The sequence below is a fragment of the Heterocephalus glaber genome, unplaced genomic scaffold, assembly GCF_053883595.1.
Source record: "Heterocephalus glaber isolate CG9 unplaced genomic scaffold, H.glaber_assembly_v1.0 deba00001442, whole genome shotgun sequence".
In the NCBI taxonomy this organism is placed as follows: domain Eukaryota; kingdom Metazoa; phylum Chordata; class Mammalia; order Rodentia; family Bathyergidae; genus Heterocephalus; species Heterocephalus glaber.
In genome coordinates, this window is record NW_028258296.1 from 29,078,646 (window position 1) to 29,101,197 (window position 22,552).

The window sequence follows — 22,552 nt, forward strand, 5'->3', positions numbered from 1 at the left end:
GGGAAAGAGGTGAAGAAGGAGGGGCAGAAAACAGAAGGTCCAAGTGAGGCTGTGGGGAGTCCTTACCCAGCTCCAAGTTATGGCCTCCAGACTTCTTGTCCCTCTGAACCAACTTAATCAATCTGGGTCAAAGTCAAGTGGACATTTATGAATTGCCTTTCTGTTTCATGTGACTATTTCTAGACAGCTTTCATTTTACTAGATGTTCTAATTATTTGTTACAGTATATAAAAATAGTTATTCATATTTATCACATACACTACAATGCTCTTCTTAGCTCTAATAATTTGTTTATAGGTTCTCTTAGGATTTTTATGTAGATACCATATATTCTGTGAAATTTATATCTTTTTTGAAAAGAAATAAATTATCTTATTCAATCACATCTTGGAGAAATGTTCTTAATACAAACCGAATTGAAAAGAGAACAGGAGAGTTTTATAGACAGTGGGCTCTTTTCACCCTGGCTGAGGGAGTAGGTGAGAGCTGAAATGCAGCCTGAAGTAAGTACAAGCAGAACTGTATGTACAAACTGCACTGATAAAACTCCAGATAAAACTCCGGATGGTCCATCTATACACACAATGAGCACAGAAACTTCACTGGAAGGAAACACCAAGTTTTTGCAAGAAATACCTTAAACCATGTAGGGTTAGAGATAGTAAGTTTGTGAAACTCTATTATATAAATTTTAATTTAATGAACATGTACTATTTTATAATCACAGAGGATTGCTCTTTCAAATTTCATACTCGAAATGTTTGGCAGGAGGTACAGAAACTTGGGCAGTTGAGGGCCCCAGAAGGGTGTCCAGAGTCAGGCACCAAAGGGCCAAGGCCTAGATGCCACTGGGGATGTTTAGTAGCACTCAGGGTCTTCTGGGATAGTAAAATGAGGACCCTACCACCTTACAGAAGTTTGCACTAACAAAGACACTCCTACCAACCCTTCCTTTCCATAGGCCTCATGGACAACCAACAGTGCAAACAGCCAAGACTGATATTTTTACTGCCTGATGTTGTGCTGTAGAAGCCTGAACTTGAAGAAGGCAAAGATCTGTGGACAGCTCCAAGACATGACCATCTGAGGGAAATTACCAGAATCTAAGATAACTATACCTGGGGAGATAATTCACTGAAGTTTCCCAGGCCCCTGGCAATCATTTCTCATATGGGCAAGGAGAATATTGGTGTAAACCTCAAGAGCATCTTGTTATCAAGAGTGCAAAGGAAATGGAGTAGAATACAAACTTACTTTCCAAATAAATGTGGGGAGAAAGAATGGTCAAGCAGTTTGGTTCACAAAGCATTCGAAAGTCTTATGTTCTTATGTGTCCGATCAAACACCTTTGCCTTCTAGCCCAGAACTTCATGGAAGTGAAAATCCTCTTGGGTAGCCAAAGATGGCAGAAGGAACAAGAGAGCAGTGAGGCAGGGCTATGGTGGCTTACACTGTAATCTCTGAGAGCTGCTCCTTGGTCAGGTTCAGGGGCTGGCTGATGATGGTGATTCCGTGCTCCTCTGGATGCCTGTCCTGAGGCAGGCTAGCCCGAAGAATGGCATTGTGGGCCACGTTCAGGAAGCTGACCAGGGCATGCCAGCCTTTGTTGTTAAACCACACCTAGAAGGCAGAGATGAGCTTTGTCAAGCCCTGCTACAACCTGACACTTGAGCTGGCACTAACACTAGCTGTTTAAAGAAAAGATTAGCAACAGAAAAGTGTGTGAGAAGGAGGGAAGGCTTGGCAGCTGGAAGATGTTCCTTTCTAGATTTCAGCAGGAGGATGGAACCAAAGTAAGCTGGGAAAACAAGAATAAAATAACCAGTTCACATGAATTTTTAGCTCTAGGGTAGATTATGCAGGTCAAGTACCTTAACATTGTCTTCAGTTTCAAGATGTTTGAGGAAATCAGACATTTCTCTAGAGGCTTCTCTGGTGATAGGACCCTAGGAAACCATAATAAACATGCAAGATGGCCCCCCCTCAACATTCATAATAACTTCTACTTCATTATAATTAAGCAAATCAAAAAGCCTACTCAAATCTCCATTCTGCTTACATACCCCGCTCACATTCATTATCTGGCCAAGGTCACTTAAAAAACCAACAAGTGCTTTCCCAGTGATGGGGAGAACCAGGAGCTTTCCTCCGATGGAAATTCCTCCATACCTGTGACGCAACAAGAAACCCTCAGGTCAGTGTGATGAACGTCAAACTTACCAGTGGCTCTCTCAGTACTTTGAGGGGAACTGTATGGGCTAGCAAGCAACATTGCTCTACTTTACAAACTCTCTTTCTGTCTCTGTCTCTTTGTCTCACTCTGTCTCTGTCTCTGTCTCTGTCTGTCTTTGTCTCTCTCTCCCCTCTGCTTCTCTCTATCTTCATCTCTCTTCTCTTACAGGCCTATTCTGGCCATGTCCAATCACTGAGCTCCAAATGGTCCCTGTTGACCTGTGTCTTTGCCTTGCCAGGTTGCTGGCTTCCCTGGGGTGCTCGTCCCTTTCTTCAGGATCTGACTAACTCCATCTCCCCTTTCTGCCATCCCTCTTTGATGTCTTCCCTGACTCTCCTCCCACCTCAGGGATTTCTCTTCTGTGCACCTCTGCTTTGCTGAGATACCACTTGTGATACCACTAGATACTCCTTGGTCTTGGGAGGACAAAGTTCCCTCTCGGTGCCTCTCAGCCGCTATGCTGGCTTAAGCATCTCCCACCATCTCCTGCCTTGACACTTTTCTACCTTCTTAACGGATCCTGGCCTTCAGATCCATCCTCTGCACTGCTCTGGTCTAAAGTGATCATGCTGAAGAGTTATTTGTGTACGTCACTGGTTTAAAACTCTTTGATGGAGAATAAAAAACAAACTCTTCAATGAAACATGATTAATTTGCTAGTAAAGTAAAGCAGAGGAGGAAATCTTACTTCTCAAGACCTTGCCCTTTTGCCCCCACTCTTTCTTCAGTGGTGGCCCCCTAGTTTCCTCTAGGGGACATTTCCAAACACTGGGTTTCATTTGCGTGGTCTAGAAGCCACCCAGAAATGCTAGGCATTGGCTTTGCCCCCACTGCTCCCAGAGAGGCCCAGGTCCTGAGGGAGCCTGGGGGCAGCTCGCCCGAACACCCCTGAAGATTCTCCAAACCATTTGAGTCTCAGGACATCAGGGCTGGGCCAGACCCACTAAAACTTAAAAGGAATCAGCTGAGGAGTATCTAGGCTTATAATATGACTCTTTAATTTCCTTTTTTTGGGTACCGGGGATCAAACTCAGGACCTTGCGCTTGCGAGGGAGGCAGTGGCACAACTGAGCTAAATCCCTGGCCCTTGAGACTTTAATTTCTTATAAAAATAATCTCTTACCTTTGTTCATTGACCCAGAATTTGCTCTTTAAACTGAAATTGAAAATAAAATCATACAATAAGTAGTATTAACTTTTTTTTTTTTTTTTTGGTACCGGGGATCGAACTCAGGTCCTTGTGCTTGTACAGCAGGGGGCAAAGCCACTGAGCTAAATCCCCAGCCCAGTAGTATTAACTTTTGTTTCAAGTCATTGGGATGTTTTAGTCTTTAAGGGCATTTTTGCATTTCCTGATGTCCAAACAATGTGGAAGCCACCCAGCCCTGAGGCTAAGCCTGCGTAGATATGCAGAGAAAAGACTGATCTTTTCTATCATTGGCTCTCCTAGTCATACTCTACATGCTGGGCTTTCTAAGTGGCCCTGTAGTTGGATCCCATGTCAGACCAATGTGCCCAATCCAGACTCAGAAAACATGGCAATCAATGACCATGACACCATAGACTGAAGCCTGTACCCCTCCTTCCTTTACCCTGTACAAATGAGACTCTGACAATCATCTGCACACTTGGGGGAAGTTCTGACTCCCTCCTCACCTGAATTTCAGACAATCAGAGGTTAAATGACAAGTGGGAAATGGACAGACAGCAGCTCTAGGCCCAGAGTTTAAGCCTGTGAATTATTATTGTCATCAAACATTAAGCAAAAAAAAAAAAAAAAAAAAAAAAATCTAAAACTCTACATTACAAATTTGCTGTTGAGAACAAAGTTGAGAGTAATTTATTGCATCACTGAATAAACACTATAAACTCTGCTTTTAGTTTGGGGTTTGGATGGTGTTCTTGATTTTGCTAACTGCTGATTTGACTTTCTCCTTTCAGCAGCTGTTTTCACCCTCTAGTGTTTTCAAGTTATTTGAGTTTGTTTACCTGGCAGGGGAAGCAACGGAAAGCACTACCAAAATTAGACAGTATGCTCTATTTTAAACCGTGGAGCCCTGGGGGACTGGATCACACTTCCTTAGGATCTCTCCATAGCAAGCTCTTGTCAAGCTGCTTGCTCTCATAGGGGTGCTGAAGGCCTTCCATCCCAGAAATTGGGCCTGATAAGAACAGCTGTGGAGCTGAGAAAGCTAGATGCTTATTGAAGAGTTCATGGGAGTTTTCGAGGGCAATGATAATTCAGAGAGTATGACTGCAGCTAACCCATGTAGCCCTTTGCCTGCGCACACACTCAGATACTACCCCACTACCTTTCCTACTGGGGTCTATTTTGTTCTTTTCTCCTCTCTGCTTTTACTTTTTGTTTTTGCTTCTTTTTCCCCCCTCTACCTTTTCCTCTTTATTTGCTCTTGTCCAAACTTAGTCCTTTTAAACAGTTAAAATATAAGGCTACATTTTAAAATAAATTCTATACATTTTAGGTAATACTTTTAATAGTGTTTGGCTTAAACTTTGCTGGCACTAAACATAAAAACACAAAATTAACCTTTTTTTTTTGGTACCGGGGATCAAACTCTGGTCCTTGCACTTGCACAACGGTCAGTGAAACCACTGAGCTAAATCCCCAGCCCAAACAAAATTAATCTTAAGTGGCATTTTACTTGCATGTGCCTCAATTGCTTTTGCCAGCTGGATGAGTCCCTCTCATTTGAAAAAAGAAAACATCTCATTTCCTGGATCATAGATACTATGAGAGTAAATTACTTTCTGTCCCTAGCCAGTTTTGACTACAAGGAGCTGGGATGAAAAGCAACAGTGTCCCTTCTTACCTGTTTCTTATAAGAGCAGGATATGTTTTTACCAAGTAGTCAGAAATGTTCCTGCGGGATAGGTCTTGTAGGATTTCAGTGCTGCCCTGTGTTCTCTGAAGCAATGAGACACACACATTAATTACTTTGGAATTTGAAACTTGACAGTTTGTAAAACTGCTGTTCTCCAAAAATTATTTATGGACTCAGCTCCTGGGAAAATATAAAATAAAGCACTGGGATCTGCCTAGTTCCCACATCACTGATGTGGGAGTTGTCCTTGATCCCTTTTTTCCTTCGGTCCATTGACAAGATAGGATAGCTTAACTCCAAAATAAATCTCCAGCCCATGTGTGTTTATCTAGCTTCAATCTTCTCCAGTTCGTGTGCATTTTCCAGCTCCAATTATGTAGACCCCATCTAGGCCTCTAGAAAACTTCCATATTGTCTCCCTTATTCCACTGTTGTCCCTCCATGTTCCATTCTCCACCCAACAGCCAGATGGAGCTTTAAAAGTATAAATCATACACCTCAGTCACCTTGCTTACCACTCTCCAAGAAACCCTAGGGGCAAATCCAGTCTCATCGTCCAGGCACTGTGGTCCCTTGTAATCTGGCCCTGCCTTCCAGTCTGAGATCACTTGCCACCCTCCCATCACCCCACCCATTCCCTCTATTCTCAGTGGTCGCCTCTCATTTCTGACCTGGCTTCACATTTGATGGCTCACCCTGCCTGAAAACTACACACTATTACCTCTCAGCTAAAATTTGATTCATCCGAGCAGAATTTCTATTTCTAGCTCCTCTCTGTATACCATTGTGTCATCTTCATAATGCTCATCTTCACATGAGATTTTCCTTCTGATGGACCCATTTACTGTTTCTATTGTCCCTCATATGGTATCATTTCTGCAGGAGGAGGGATGTAGTCTCTGACCTGTTGGCTGTTGTGTCCCTGGCACCCAAAATAATTCCTGGCATACAGCTGTCACACAAATATTTGTGACATGAATGCAAGAATTTGAATAGTACTTTACAATTTATAAACCACTTTCAAAATACATCTAGGGCCAGGAAGCTAATTAATCCAAAAGATTTTGGAGAATTCAAGAAAAGTATGAGTTTGGCCTCCAGGTGGCAATATAACATAGTATTTACTGAATTTCTTGTATTAGCTAATTTCATACCCCAGTTATGAACCTTGGGCAAAAGCATTCACTTTATCTCTGGTGACACTCAGGGGTAGGTGGGATTTTTGGTGCCATTAAGCCACCACCATCATGCGCTATTCTTTTCATTTTTGTACACTTTCCATCTTGTCTTTCTCTTTACCATCTGCCTGTCTCCCTTCAGTTCACTTTCTTCATCTTGTTTCTCTGCTAGAACTAGCATCTACTGAATGCTTGCTGTGTGCCAGGCACTATGTTAAACACACAGTCTCACTTAATCCTGATACTTTTTAAAACAATTAGCACATGTTTGTAGTACATGCAGTTTACAATCATCTTGGGGAGTGGATACATGAAAGATGAATTCTTACTTTAATTTACAGGCAGAGAAACTAAAGTCCAGAAAGGTTGGCTGACTTGCCCTGGCTTACAGGACTTGTAGGTCGTTGGCCTGGGTTTGGAACTTGCCTCTGTCTGACTCTAAGGCCCTTGCTCTGACCATTCTATAAACTGCTTCTCAGGCTGACAGTAGCATCCAGGGAAAGTGCTACCCTGCCCTGGTGCAAACCAGGCTGGAAAAATTGCTGATGTTGGGATGGTTTATAATAAGCCATTTTCTAAAAATTGTGTCAAACAAAATCCCCTTACTTATCTCTGAGTATGCTAGAAGCCAGGGACAGAGTGCTTCCAACTCAGGACCCACCACCATTAGAAAGCATTTTAGAGAAGGAAGGGACCCTAGCAATCACCCCATTTTCCACCACCCCTACTTTCCAGACTAAAAATATTTACTACTTCTGAACCAGGCCCATAGCCCCTGCTCTTATTCCAGGCACAATGGGAGTGTGCACTTGAGTGAATGGTGTGTGTGTGTGCGACACACAGCAGTGCCTAGGAAAATGTGCAACTTTCAATTTTACTCCAAAGTAGGATAAAAATAAAATAATAGGAACTGGTCTGTCTTTTCTAGCCTTTGACTCTAATAGCTTGTCATATTTCTCTACAGGGATCAGGGATCAACACTACTAAAGATAAATTTTAACTTGGACAGGCAGCTTCAAGGTTGTGATTCATTTAGGAACCGAATCACCATGCCGCTTGACTTGGCCTTCTCTCCCTCTCCCGGCCAATAGCTTAACGTGCAGGGTCACAGCCGTGGTGTCCTGTTGCTATAGCTATGGGGACCCTCAGCAACTTGGCTACAAACCAAGAAGAAGCAAAACTCCCTCTTTGGATGCAGAGAACTAAGATGAGCTCCTGGAGTCCTTTTGGATCCCTATGATGCTACATCAATGGAATTGTGATTCAAAGAGAATATATTGCTTGAGAAATAAAGGTGTATGGTTTAGGATATTAAAAAAAGAGAAAGATTAACACAGAATCCTTTATAAGCCAGCAATTGTGATAGATGCTGTGGTAAAATTTAGTTGTTCCCCCAAATCTGCTCTTCCTATTGCCATTGGAAGAGCTTTTCTCATTGGCTCCACACCACTCAGAATAAGCACTATAGCCCCAAGTTTCCCTGTTGTGAGGTTCTGGCCAGTGACATAGTAGCAGAAGTGCTATTTGGTAGCTTCTGGAAGAACTTCCGTGTGCACATTTGCCCATTTTTCCTTTCTTTTTCTTTATCCCTTTTTCCATCCTGCTGCCTGGAAAGTAGATTCTGCCATCTTGGCCTTCGAATTGGAGCATAGAGAACCAGCAGGACATCGCAGGCCACCCAGATGGCAGAAAAACAAGCTATGTCTTATTTTATCCACTATTGGTTCAAAGTTGTCATCATTTGAGTTGACCCTAATTCTAAATAATTCCTTACCCACTTTATTTCATCAAGTAATGAATGTAGCATTATTCATAATAATGAAGTTCACTTCAGCTTCTAGCTTCTAGATGAGGAAACAAAGAAGGGACCAAGTCAAGCCTCTCTCCCTGTTTCACCCCTGTGCTCCCACTTCACCACACTACCTATCTGGAAAATGTTCATTCACTGACAGATCATGTGCAAGCCAGCTGGGAGGGCGTTACCAAGCAGAGACAAAGGGAAGCTTCTCTGGCCATTCCACCTTCTCTGAACCGCTCGGGAGAGCCTCCCTGCTGTCCAGAGTGCAGAACTAGGGGAGACAATGCTGCTCGGAGCTCAGTCAGTGATGCCCCTGTGACCGATGTGCTGCTGGCTATGCATGTGTGGGTACATGTGCACACACATTAAATTCACAGCACATGGAAGCTTCTTATAAGACCACCAATAAAGATGTGAATGTATTAACATTTGAATGTATATCACTGCATTGTTAATAATGCAGAAAAATTGAAAACCTAAATGTCCAACAATAGGGGATTAGCTAAACAATTTAAAGTAAATCCAAACACTACAATAGTATGCAGCTGTTAAAAATGGCATAGATGTGTATTAATTGACATGCTGGCCATATGGTCATCACATGTCAAAGTGAAATGAGCAGGTTCCAAGACAATATTTTGAATATAAGCCTGTTTGGGAGGATAAAAATCAAATGTTATTGATGGTTACCTCTAAGTGATGATTTTTCCCTGACTTACCTGTGCCTATTATTTTTTCTGTAACAAGAGTGGATGACCTGTGTAATTTTTTAAACTTTGAGAACATTTTCTTACTGGATTGAATAGGAAGTGTTTGGTGGAAAATGAAGCTTTTGGTCAGTGACTTCCTGCAGCTGGCAATGACAAGGGCCTCTGGGAAGTGCCTTTGAAGGACCCAGGCATCCTAGTCTGGCCTTCACCCACTCACCTGTTAGTTGGAAATGTTAGTTGGCTACAGACTCAGAAAGGAACAGGCACCCCTCACACACCACGCCTGCCACTGCCTACAGACCGGGCCTGGTTTCCCAAAGGGGCAGGGATACCTGTGGGGGTGCGAGCCCCCCGGCGCCCTCGGGGCACTCAGGCAACATGGTGAGCTTCTCTCTGGTGCTGCACGTGCAGGACGGTGAGGGGTTGGATGGCGTCCACTTCTGCTTCTGGAATAGGTGGGTGACGTTCGGGGACACAGAGGGAGTCTTCCAGGGCGTTGAGTTGCCACAGGGGTACTCCCTCATGGACAGCAGGAAAAGAATCCACAATCAGTTCCAAAGTTGATGTTTTAAAAACTTCTTCGGAAGAAGAAATAGCATCTAGCCCTCTTTCTCAGCCTTTCACCCTCCTCAGAGGATTTCCCTCTCCTGTTGGAGATTCAATTATGCTCCAGAACCATCAGAACCATCAATACTAAGGTTGATTGACTAGGTGTGGGGCTAGGAAATAATGAAATAGTTTGCAGACTTTCTTATCTCCTTTTTTTCAATCTAGCAGCTCTAGCTGAGAGAACAGTAAAAAAGGAATTATAAATTAGTCCAGCTTGGCCCTTACAGATGAAAGACCGGATGAGAGAAGTTAAAATTATATTGAATTTGCAGGATTCCTGGTAGATTTCAACGCTCCTCCACAATTCCCTTCTCTATACTTACACTGATAACTGAGAGCTGGCCGTAGAAGAAATTAGTGCCTTTTGAGGTCCAATTATACAACAGCATATCCTTTGCCTCCTCCTGGCCTTGTTCAGAGAGCTTTCAAATAAGTTATGGGAATCATATGTCAACTCAATACAGAACTACAATTCTGAGAAAGACATAATGCATTAATGCCTTAATCCAGTAATGCATGGATTTCCTGGGAAGGAGTAAAGGCCTCTGCACACAGTGTTGAAGAAAGGCTGGTTATATGCTGGCCAGAGATATGGCAGTGATCTGTTTAACATGGAGCAAGATTGGAGGGGTCTCTCAAAACCCAGACCTCACTATCAGGAGTGGTTGGTGTTAGGCAGGGGAGCTCAAGGACTTACGGAAGCCACTCTTCCTTCAGGCAGCGGTTGCCAAAGCCTGGCTTGTTCAGGAGGACATCTGCCAGCACTGCAAGGCGCTCACTGCCAGGCTCATCCATGCTAGACAGAGTGAGAAAGGCTTATCTAGTGGTAACATGACTGGTGCAGCCCAGACAAGAACAGCCAGAATGTGATTTAGAGTCCACTGATTGACTACTATGTGCCAGGCGTTTGTGTGAGGCACTGAATGCTGCCTTGGAGTGGCTTTAGGTCCCCTAGGAGGGTAGGCTCCTGAATGTGCTGAGCATCTGAAGGCAGACTGCACCTCAAAACAATAGACCTCAATCTGCTCTCCTAAACTTCACATCCTCTTCTTTCTCCCCTTCCACTTGGGATCATCTTTCTAGGCAGTGGCAGGTACATTAACATCACCTCTGAGGGAAGCAGAGGGCCCCTGGCATGCTGATGAAGATCCCAGGAAGCGGGGGCGGGGGGGGGGAGGTCAGAGCCTTCTAAGCAGCATGTGGACTGCATACCTGAAGAAGGTGGACTGCATACCTGAAGAAGGTGGATTGCATACCTGAAGAAGGTATACTGGTGCCCATATATCCAGGGGTGAAGAGTCAAAGCAGGAAATTCACCAAAAGGAGGCACAATGATGGAAAGCATCTGAGCTAAAAACACAAAAGTGGCCGGGAGCACAATCTGGGAGAGAAAACATGGAAACACAGGCTGAGGTAAGAGAGATGGTAAAGTTGCACACATGCAAGCAGGTTCATTCTTTTAAAAGTTTATCCTGCCACCCATAATCAGACCTTGCTGGAGAAGGACATGCTTCTGGGGGGAATGTGACAGGAAGGACTGAAAAGATAAGATACAGTATGCATCCTACAGTATGAGGGCTGGGGGTGTAGCTCAGTGGAAGAACACTTGTCTAGGATGTGTGAGACCCTGGGTTTGATCCTCAGTACTAAAGAAAAAAAAAAGATGTGTAGTAGAAAGCAGAATGCTCTGACAGCTACTGAAGAATGTGAATATAGGCAATATTCAGCCAGAAGCCAAAGCACAATTCAAAAGCCAAGTCACGTTACTCACTACTCTTTGAATCAGAGTTTCTTTTTCTTAATTGCAAACATAAAAAGAAAAGAAAGACAATGACCTTGATATGCAGGGTCACTGCAAAACCTAATGAAAACATGACTTTACTCTGCACTCTAAAAAATAAAAATATTAATAGGATCACTACTATTCTATTTTCTCTGCTAAGTGAGGTCCACTACTTACAAAGAACATTTGTTACCCAGAATCAAAATAAAATTTTAGCAAGGAGGACGCAAAGTCAACAGAATCTAAAGAGGGTGCTCAAGGGTGTGTTTGAACCCATGTGGGCAGGAATGCCTAGAAAATATGGGACAGCCAGGAATAGGCCAATGGGTTCCAGGAAGTGCTGCCAAGCACAGCCAAAGTCCCCAACAATACCTGAGCCAGGAAGTCCTTGTGGCTTCGAACTGTGTGGTGGAATCGCTTGACCAGCAGCGCTTGCACCTGCTGGAGGATGAGCCGCATGCCTGTGTTGAGTGGGATGTTGGGTTCCTCTGGCTCTGGGGGAGCCTGGCCCTCAGGGTGGGCAGCCTGCTCCAGAGAGCAGATGTTGGAGCCTTGGGCAGGCTGCCTGTCTTTCTTGCTAGGCCCCAAACAGGGGTGTCGGAGGTTGACATGTTCCCTTTTCTGCTGAGTGCTGCCTATTTGAGGGGATTGAATAAAAAATTTGGAAACATACATATAAGTTCTGGATCCTATGTGCTGTTTTTTCTAATAGCATTGGTTTTCCCTTTCTTTTTTTTAAAGCAGCAACAAAATGCCAGGCCAGGTAAGTTAATAGTCTTTTTTTAGAAAAAGAAATCTATTTGTCAGTGTAAATTCTCTATAGAATCACCTGAAATCACTTAAAACTTCTGTTTACCTTAAAGAGAACAAAATAGCCGAGCGTGCTGACATAGAGAGATGTCTAAAACAAATAACTCAGTACCAAAAAAACCTAGGTGGAGAACAATCTGTGTAATAAGTTTATATTTATGTTAGAAAGTGTGTATATCACACATAGAGACAAAGGATGCTTTAGGTACACACACACACACACACACACACACACACACACCACTGCAAAGCTCAAAAGGATGCCTGCCACCTGTCACCAGAGCTCCCACCGGGGAGGCAGAGGCAGATGAAGGTTATCAGAAAGGGAACGCCAGTGTTTTGGATATTATTTCAATTTTCAAATAACAAAATAGAGTCACTTATGACCAATGTACCTAAAAAATTACAAATTTGAATAAACTTGATTCTTTCAATTCTTAAAGCCCACTGAAAAGTGTAGAAGGACTAACTAAATAGAAGTTAGGAGATCTGGAGTCAAATCTGATTTTTTTTTTAAACCAGGGATCGAACTCAAGACCTCGCGCTTGCCAGGCAGGTGCAGCACCACTGAGCTACATCTCCAGCCCTTAAATCTTTTACAAGAATGTATAAATTTGGAGAAGTGTCTCACTCTGTCCAAATCTGATTTTCTCATCTATAAAATGAGGATGAGAACAGATCACAAAATTGTTTTGAAGGTTAAATGAGATAACACAGTGAATGTGTTGTATTAATGGTTCAAGTTGTCAGTTATGTTGAAGCTCATGGTCACTCACTGATGCTCCTTCAAAGAATGTCTGTTGTAGATGCAGAGGGATTGCCTGGGGACCAAGACTTGGGCCCAGCTGCTGTCTTAGTGGCTTCATGTCCTTTAGGAAAAGGACAGCTGTAAAGGCAGTTGGGTTGGCTTAATCACCCTCTCAACTGATTTTCATAGGTTCCCATGGTGTTCTGGGCTGGGGAGGCAGAGGCCCTCGGAACAGGCAGCACCAGCCCCAGCGCTCAGAAGGGCGAGTTCTGCAGGTTCATTGGCTGATCGGTGCCACCTTCTTCATTCTCCAGCCTCCCTTTCCTGTCCTGGGCTCATATTTGAAGTCTGATGCTGTAGGATGTCTGCTGCTTCTTTCTTTGGTGGAGTCATTTCCATCCTCTGAAGGCCCCATCCATACTGGAGTCCACTATACAGGCCAGAGTTAAGGGCTCCAGGCCTGTTCAGCATCACCAGGCTGTCTCTAGCTTTCTGCTGCTCTGTTGTGGTCTCTGGCTCTGAGCTACCCCTTCAGAAATGGCATTGTTCCCTTGGAGCCCTGCCATGTTTACCCCAAAGACGCCAAGAGGCTCTTTCAGACTTTGGAGACAAGATCAGAAAATGTCAACCTCTAAAACTGAGCCAATTGAAAACAAACATGCTTAGCCATCTGAAAAATGGAAGGTGGTGAGAGTATAGATCTCAGCTTAGAGAGAGAGACAGAACAGTGATGGTGAACCTTTAAGAGCTTTTAGTAATAACACACAGCCCACTGCAGCATGTGTGCCATAGATTCACCACTACTGACCTAGAGCTTGTGTGGCTTTAAGCAAATCATCCAACTCTGTGAGCTCAGCTCCCCCTAGATGGGGCAGATCCCTGCCCTACCTGCCTCATGAGACTATGGCAAACATCAAATAACACAACTGGTGTTAGGTGCTTTGTCAAGTGTAAGAGGTTACACAAATTTGAGGTAATAGCTGATTCGTAAATGTTGAAATGGAAGTATTCCTAAGTGTTGATCAGAAACTGCATTCTGTGTTAAGACTTGGCATGCATTATCTTGTTTAATTGCCTCAACAACTCTGAAAGGTAGACAGTAAAATTATCTCCACTTTAGAGATGAGGAAACTGAGGCACAAAGAGACCAAGTACTTATTCAAAACCACTCAGCAAATTATGAAGCTCAGGTTTTCTGTCTGGTCTACCTTGCTCTAAGGCTAAAATTTTTAACTTCAACACTGACTGACTCTTTGATATATCTTAATCTATGGAGGGTTGACCAAACAGTATTCAAGCTCTAGTTTATTGTCCTGAGAGTGTCTATTAAAAAGGAAGATTCTATACAATAAAAGGCCCTAACTTTTGAATCTAGCATAGCTTCTGATATAAATTAGCATATTTTCATTCTGGTCTTGGTTAATGTAAATCTTTGGCTTTGGGTGAACTGAGAGAGAATTCAATTTCTGTGTCCACAAAGCTCAAGAAGAAACCTAGGTCCTGTGATTACTCCTTTCCTTCCAGAGGATCTCCCCCCTCACCCCCATTCTGCCCCTCTGTGTCAGAATGGGCACCTCTTTCTTCTGACCACCACATAACCTTCCTGGACAGGCCGGAGCACGTATCGGCTGGGATGTTTGGTCATTGGTAGTTCTAGGCATACCTGATAAACATTTGGGATCACTTAGACACAAAATGAAAACCATATTATCTTAAAACTGGTACCACTGCCCCCATAGAGAGGAAATACTGCATAGGAAAACACCATGATGTGTCCCACAGGTAAGAGGAAGTATCCAGTGGCACAGGTGGTGCCAGGAGCCCAAGGCAGCAAGGGAGAATTCTGCATGTCTTTATCTGTGCCTAAGAGAGAGGGCCCACGGAGAAGACTTTAACAGCACGGGTAGATGCCTCTTCTCACATCAGAAGTGGTTTGTATTGTGGCAGACAAGTCACCTGCCCTGCACTTCCATTTCCCCACCTTCCCCCTCTGCAGTGCAGTCTACTGTACTCATGATGTTTTGTGCGGCTGTGTGATACAGACACGGGCTGACACGTGTAGAAGACAGACTCCCACGGCCCACAGGGATTTTGGTCCCCACAGTTTCAAAGTCCATAAGTCAATAAATGAGGGCTCACGGTGATTTTATCTTGGTCTCTAAGGGGCCAGGAGACTCTAGCTGGCATCTGTGTTGTATTAACTGTCACTATTATCTCTAAGGCTTCTGCCAGCTGTCATTCATACAGACAGGAATGGATCAGAGGTCTGGTGGAGATGAGAAGAGATGAGGATGGTGACATGGTAGGAACAAAACACTGCAGATGTAGAACAAGAAGTTTTGGGATCAAGCTACAAATCTGACCTCCATAAATATTCAAATTCATCCAGAATGTTTCTACCCAGACCTAATTCTATTTATCATTTCTTTGTTACTCAGATTTACCAAGAATGCAAACTGCCTATTACTTGGGGATCAGACACCATAAAAGAGAATTTTCCTGCATGGTTTTGTGACTCTTCTCTTACAGTTTCAGGATAGAGCTGATGGGGGGGGGGGGGAGGTGAGCAAGCTACAAGCCCCAGCACCGTACCAGCAAACAGAAGTCCTGAATCAGATTCCTCTGTGGCCTTCAGAAAAATCTGTTGAGAAACAAAAAAGAGAGAATTTGGTTTAGGCATTCCCACTCTCAGAAAAATCTAACTCTGATTCTATTCTATTGGGTATTGCCTCATCATGGGAAGAAAATATATTATGGCTGTTTAAGAACATAATCTTACATAAGTGCAAAAATGTAAGCACACAGTGACCACAACTACGTAAGATATGTGTGCATGTGGACAGAGGCAGAAGGAAGTAATCCAAAAATGAAGATAGTTGCTTGAGTGGAGAATTACAGCTTTCTGCTTTATAAAACTTCACTGTAGTATTAGACTTTCACAAAAAATCACCTCTCTGGCATTAGACAGAAACCAGTTGAAATCTCTGCTTTACCTCTTCCAGAGGAGTGTCAGAAATTCCAAAACTGCTCAGCCCCAGGTCCGGCAGAGTCTCTTCCAGCTCTCTGAAGAGGCTAGCATATGCCCTCTGCTTGAAATTCTTATTTGGAAGAAGGAAGATAAGTTCTTGACCGATGCATTCCACCAGCTTCGCCTCTGGAATATGGTGGCAAACCACATCCATCAGCTCATTCACATCCCCTAAGACAAGAAAAAAGACTTGATGCCAACTCTGCTTTCAAGAACCTAGAAGAGGGGCTTGGGATTTAGCTCAGTGTTTCTGGCGCCTGCCTTGCAAGTGCAAGGTCCTGAGTTCAATCCCCAATTCCCCCCTGCCCCAAAAGGTGAAAGAACCTAGAAGACTGAGATTCCCCAGATCCCTACTCTCTACACCTCCCATTTCAGGAAAGGGCATTTTGAAACTTAGCAATAACTCTTTTGGAGGACTGACACTCATCAAGTTTGGTTTTAGTTGGCCCTGTAATGGCTGCTGAGAGGCAAAAGCAGACAAGCAGAAGATAACTATTCAGTCTGCAGGAGGTCACGTCAGGTCCAAGTGGCAGCTTCTGCCTTTGTTCAGTCAAATGTTCTGCTGCCTCAAGCCATGGTATATTGGGGAGGTCCTACCCTCGTTTTCTCATCTGTGAAAGGAGGAAAATGATAGTCATTGTGGTTCGCTATCTTTCACTGGGAACTTAAGGGTTAAGTGAAAGTTGTTTTCATTTTCCTGGTCTAGCTGAAGCAAGCACTAGGGGACTTGCCCAAGATGCATTCCTGAAACAGGTGACCAAGCTGAGACGGACAAATCCTCTTCCTAAATCATACACCCATGCCTGGTCTTCTTGGAGGGCTGTACTATTTCCCTTGGGATCATATCTCCCTCCTTAAAAGGAAACAAAACTAAACAAAATGAAATGAAAAGAAACAAAACAAAACACTAGCTCCCACTTAGGAGATGTACCTAAGGGCATAGTGGCATGGACCACGGGCAAGCATCAGGTGTCAAGTACTTATACTTGTGTACAGTCAGAATGGAATGTTATGCACCAGCATATGTTACTTTACTTTTTCTTTTTTTGTTTTTTTGGTACCGGGGATCGAACTCTGGTCCTTGAGCTTGTGCAGCAGGCATCCAAACCCCTGAGCTAAATCCTCAGCCCGCATGTGTTACTTTAAAATTTAAAAACCTAATTTAAATAACTTTAAAGCATACACCTAAAGAGATAGTTCCCTAATACATTATCTTGAGAGGATAAAGGGCAAGGGATTTTGTAAGCTTAGAACATGACTCAAAAATAGTTCTGTTAGGATCATCCTGTGAATTCTTTTCTTTCTTTGTTTTAAAAAGAGCCACGTGAAAAATAAATAAAAAATAAAAACAGCCAGGTGTGGCCAGGGATTTAGCTCAGTGGTGCTGCCGCCCACCTCGCAAGCGCCCGGTCCCGAGTTCGATCCGATCCCCGATACAAAAAAAAAAGAGCCATGTGGAGAGATTTTGTGGCTTTCAACAAAGATTCTCTGGTTAGCTGAATTGGAAGGCTTGCAGTATGTCAAACCTGCAAATTGGCCTTGATTGTCTTTAGTTCTGGGATGACTTCACATAGGGGCGGGGCATATATTTGAGAAGGAAGCTGTGACCCAGTACCTCTGTAGGGGTCAAGTTCATTGTTCTCATAGGAAGGAAATGGAACCTGAAGCCACTGGATTCCCAGGAATTGCGTCTTAGATGTGTGTCAGCCTTTCAGAAGTAGCACTGCAGGCCAGCAGGGCTTTAGGCTCTGGCAGGGAGGTCCTTGGGTGTGTGTGGTATGTGGGTGTGTGTGAGTGAACAGCCCTCCATGGAGTTAACTGGGGATTAAAATGGTCCTCTTTCCCTGATTTGGGGCCTATTTACTGCATTTCCCACCAGTGACAGCATTGCTATTCTGTCCAAAAAAGTCTTTCCTTGGAAATAAAGTCATACTTTAAAAAATCATCTCAGTCAAACTAACTGGCCCTGTTTCCAACTTGACTTCGGTGGATCACAGTAATTAACCACATTGGTGTTAGGGTTTTTTTCAAGTCAATTTCTTAACCAGGATAGCAAGGAGGAGTCTTCAGAAAGCAGGGAAAACCCACAGTAAGTCAGACAAGGCACCAGACACAGAAATGGGTCATCCTAAACAGATGTTTTCTGTCATTGCAGGTTCTGTTAGCGCAAAGAGGGTGGGGCGGGAATATTGGTGGTGGAACTCCGGGCATTGTCCTTTAAGTTTTAAGCATAGTACATAAATTTGTCTGGTTTTATTTGTTTTACCAGAATTCATTCAATAAATTGCTTAGGTTTAGAAAAAAACCTGCTAGATAAGATCCTATTTTTTTTCTTTGATAAGCAAGTACTTTTCTCCCTTCATTACCCTGGGTCAGTACATAAGATTAGGTTATAGGGTGTGTGGTATTCCATTTGCAAAGACACACACACAGGAGACACGGAGGTGGAAATTAGTGAGGATGGGAAGTGTTGCTGGCAAGCTCTCTGAGTCCTCGGGCTCCCCACATCCTCCAGGGTGAGGCACTGCTTCTACGAGCGACAGCCTCTTTACTGCTTCTCCCCGGAGGTGAGAGTGCCCTTGAGAGCTCCAGGGAATCCTAACTTCAGAGAGAATCACTGGAAAATTGGGAAACAAAGGGGAGAGTGGGGTGTCCAACGGGGATGTGCGAGATTACACCGATTCGATTCTTGAAAAGTTCGCTATTAAGAGCTGTGAGCAGGCACGATTCCACCAGAGGGCGCAGAGGAGCAGCTCTGGAAGTGGCTCAAGGACACAGAAATGTTCCCTGCAGCCAGAGCAAGAGGACCACAGAAATGGAGGCTTAATATGGGTGAGGGCACAACGTGAACAAAGATTGGATTCCTCATTAGAGGGAGAGGGCCCTTAAGTGCACGGCTTTTAAATCCCATTGGGAATGAAGGATGAAGGAATCTCAAAGCAAACAGATGAGCAATTGCATAAATTTAGGCTTGAGAAGTACACCTAGTGTTTTCTTTGCACTCACTCAAGTGCATCACAACAGGACGCGCCCACCAATACCAGGCGATGGTCACCGACCAGAACCAAGGAATGACCTGCCCTCGCCCTTACCGTCCAAGACTTGTTCTGGAGTTATCTCATCCACACGGGCTGGACACCTGACAGAGAAACCCTTAGACGCACAGCTGCAGGTCCCCTATGACAGATGGACAGGAATGACTGACAAGGTACACATCACTTCATTGAAAGCATCTCCTTGAGGCCAACTGCTGTCACCACAGGGTTTGTTTGTTTCTTGCTGCCAAATGTGGTCAACACATTTTTTCTTCACTGCTTCATCTACTAATTCATCTGAGAATTTTGAGGGTGTAACTGTTTGATTTTATCCTGGAGAGTATATGAGTCAGGCACAGAGAGAAGCAAAACCTCAAAGGATCCCTGTGGCCTGTCATTAATCAAGCGACAGCTGTAGGTTCTGCCTGTGTGAGACATTCTGCTCCTCCCTCCCCATGGATGTGCACTGGGCTGTAGCAATCTTCCCAGGACAGGAAAACCCATAGTACTTAAACTGAGACATAAATAACGCCACAGTATAATACTTGTGACATTTTGAATGTGAGCAATGCCATTCTCAAGGAGCCCAGAGCACATTCATAATACCTTATCTCACATTGTATCTTCACCACATCTCTAAGAAGCAGAACCACAGATCATTAGTTTCAGTTTTCATGTAGGCAAAAACAACAGCAAAAAAATTAAATTATTTTCCCAGGATGACACGGTTTCTACACTTTGTAGCCCAGACCTGAACCTGGGTTTCCTGACATGATGAGAGGTCTCTGCCAGTGTGTATTTTTTTGGCTTCATCATTTTTGGAGGTTATTTCCAAGGAGGAATTTCCTCCATTTTTATTTACCACTAGAATTCAGGTTTAATCAGCAAACATGAATGTGGGAATGAAAAAGAGAAAGCTTAAACAACTACTCTTAAAGCCATCCAACCTTATAAGACACTTGCTTCTGTGCTGTACCAAACCACATGTGTAGTTTGGAATACTGGTGTGTAACAATTTCAAGTTGTTTGAAACCAGCGGTATCATTTGGGATGAAGCATCTTTGTAGGAAGGTTCAGAAAGTGTTTATCAAAACCTCCTGCAAATGGTCTCAGAAACAAAGAAGCAGACCTGGTTGCTATAGTTCGAGCATGTAGAAATGCCCAGGTTGGCTGCTTGTGTCTTCCTTCTTACCCAGGACGAGTTCCTTCTTTGGGCAGACACATACCTCACATCTGCCACCTTGGCTTTGGATGGTTTTCATCTTGCGAACCAAGGTCAAGTAGAAGCCTGTGCCAAAGCAGTTCTTCAGGAAGAATGGGGTGCCCGAGCAGTAAAGCCTTCCCTGGGAAATGATGGCAATTCGGTCCCCAAGGAGGTCTGCCTCGTCCATGTGGTGGGTGGACATGATGATAGTTCTGCCTGTGAGGTAGGGAAGTAAGGGGAATCACAGGGGGACTGTGGGTAGGGTGTGGCTGGCAGCGGATTACAGCAACCTCCTGGTTATATGGTCAAAAAAACTGGAAGATAATAAATAATAACAAAGGGGCTAATTCAGCAGCAAATTCCAGGACACTAGGAAAATGACAACAGCTGACATTTCACAGCATCCTACATACTATAAAGCATAGTCACAGAAAGTATCTCTTTGTAGGGTATAAGGTTGACTGATTCAAATAAATCACCAAATATGGGGCACATTCATTATTCTCAGTATCTATTGAGCTCCATATGTACATTCTCTGTGGATCACTAAGCACTGCGTGTATAATCTTTGTGAAGAACACACACAAACACACTCTTCCTAACTGGAAATGTCATGAAAAGAAAACAGTCATGAGGATTTCAGGATGGTGAATCTTCAGGGAAAAGCATGGGAAATACAGTGCAAATAGAGAGGGAAGCGTGTGGTTAGCACTTGAGCCACGCTGTCACTTTTATGGGCTCTCTGAGCTCTGCCTGCTGTCTCTTCTGGACCTGAGCCTCCTGGGAGGGGCGGGGCTACAGGAGAAAGGTCCCATTTTGAGATGTTTGCTCTGCAGCTGTCCTCTGCAGCACAAACACTTAGCACAATGTCCTCACACCTGGTCCTGCTCTGTCAGCCAACAGAGAGGGAGCTCTGGGGATGTTTTTGGTGACCTGAGCCCCCCTGGTCAGAGGGAAATTTCACTTAGGACTGCACTCATTGTTCCAGTTAGAGAGACTACAGGTGGAGGCCTTCTAGGAAGTAGGCTTCCCCTCATCGGTGACTCCCTGTTTATGTAAAAAGCTCCGGAACCTTTAACTTAAACTTAGATTCAGCCCCACCTTACTGTAGTTATGGGCACTGGTGTACTTGGTTGCAAAACGCCAGGTAGAAGAGCATGGTGCCCACAGGGAAAGCCTCTGAGAGCACAGGGGACTGAGTAGTGGCCATCACCTGCGCGGTACTTCAGGAGCAGGTCCCAGATCGAGCGTCTGGAGTAGGGGTCCACCCCAGAGGTGGGCTCGTCCAGAACAACCACCTTGGCATCTCCCACGAATGCAATGGCAACGGACAGCTTTCTCTGCATGCCACCTAGAGGCACAAGGAGGACCCAGGTCACAGGGGCTGAGACGGGGAAGAGAAAGGCCCGAGGGTGGCGGCATGAGGGGCACCTGGAATCCAGCAGTGGTTTGATGCTGTCCCCTTAGAGTTTAGACAGCATTCAAAACCCTAGTGGGGCCAGGGATTTAGCTCAGTGGTTCCACCGCCTGCCTCGAAAGTGCATTCGATCCCCGGTACCAAAAAACAAAACAAAACAAAAAAAATCCCCTAGTGGTATTTAGGCCTCATAAATGCCGGAGAGGAGATCCTTGCCTTCTAGGACCTGACCATCTGGAGTCTGTTCTGTTTTAGTTCAAACACATAAACTCCAAAGCAAATAAAGCCCAGACTGCTGCAAGACTGTTCCATGTGGGAAGTGGTCCAGAGGCGGACTGCTCTTGGGTTCTCAGAGTAACATCGCAGAAATTGCAACTCTCAGGCGCCTCCCTGTTGGTTACAAGGTCCCCAACTCTGGGTGCCCTGGGAAGCAACCACCTGCCAGCTGTGGCCCTGTCTCTTTCCAGCTAAGGCACCTGAAAGATTCTGAGCTTCTTTGTTCCTCTTGTGGTGCAGGCCTGTGTCCTCTAGCATGGTCTCCATCTCCAGCTGGGCCTCCTCCCAGGACTTCCCTTTCAGCTGGGCATAGAACAGGATGTGTTCGGCCACTGTGAGGCTATGGGGACAGAAGAACAGGAGAGGCAAGGGGCTCAGTAATCCTACTTCTCACAATTCATCTTGTGGAACTAATACATACATACATACAGGTCCTGAGTTTGATCCCCAGTACCAAAACAAACAAACAAACAAACAAATAATATCACCTTTAGATTCAAAACATAAAAAGCCCAATAGCAATACATACATACAGGAGAAAGTTTTGAAAAATTATATATCAAGGTGTTAACAGTGGTTATCTCTGTGTGTGAAATTACTGCTGACTTTTATTTTTTCTTTGTATTTAGCTATCTTTATTTCCTCCCTCCCTCCCTTCCACAATGACTATATTTAGATTTTTAGATAAGAAATATAAGATATTTTAATGGGGAAATAAAAGAAACTGAAAAGCTCCCTGCAAAGTCAGTCTTAGAGCTATGACTTAAAATGGAAAAAAGTACCCTGGTTCTCTTCTCTTTGCCCCCTGACCAGAGCAAGGGGGCCAAGAATTTGCCACTCTGTTAGAGAAAAGATGGTGTCACTCTGAGTACCAAGAGCA

The 22,552-nt window shown here is 44.1% G+C and overlaps 1 protein-coding gene across 1 annotated transcript in view; it reads right to left on the reverse strand.

Moving 5' to 3' along the window:
• Abca4 (ATP binding cassette subfamily A member 4) overlaps window positions 1-22,552 on the reverse strand; it is a 124,910-nt gene that overhangs the window by 25,281 nt on the left and 77,077 nt on the right. Inside the window, exons 22-36 of the mRNA XM_087212638.1 lie at window positions 21,873-22,012; window positions 21,193-21,330; window positions 20,002-20,195; window positions 18,833-18,917; window positions 15,706-15,911; window positions 15,305-15,353; window positions 11,527-11,789; window positions 10,628-10,752; window positions 10,069-10,167; window positions 9,095-9,281; window positions 5,065-5,159; window positions 3,357-3,389; window positions 2,064-2,169; window positions 1,872-1,946; window positions 1,451-1,620 (exon numbers count right to left, since the gene is read on the reverse strand). Of these exons, the coding sequence (XP_087068764.1) occupies window positions 1,451-1,620; window positions 1,872-1,946; window positions 2,064-2,169; window positions 3,357-3,389; window positions 5,065-5,159; window positions 9,095-9,281; window positions 10,069-10,167; window positions 10,628-10,752; window positions 11,527-11,789; window positions 15,305-15,353; window positions 15,706-15,911; window positions 18,833-18,917; window positions 20,002-20,195; window positions 21,193-21,330; window positions 21,873-22,012 (1,965 nt within the window). The remainder of the gene's footprint in view (window positions 1-1,450; window positions 1,621-1,871; window positions 1,947-2,063; window positions 2,170-3,356; window positions 3,390-5,064; window positions 5,160-9,094; window positions 9,282-10,068; window positions 10,168-10,627; window positions 10,753-11,526; window positions 11,790-15,304; window positions 15,354-15,705; window positions 15,912-18,832; window positions 18,918-20,001; window positions 20,196-21,192; window positions 21,331-21,872; window positions 22,013-22,552) is intronic.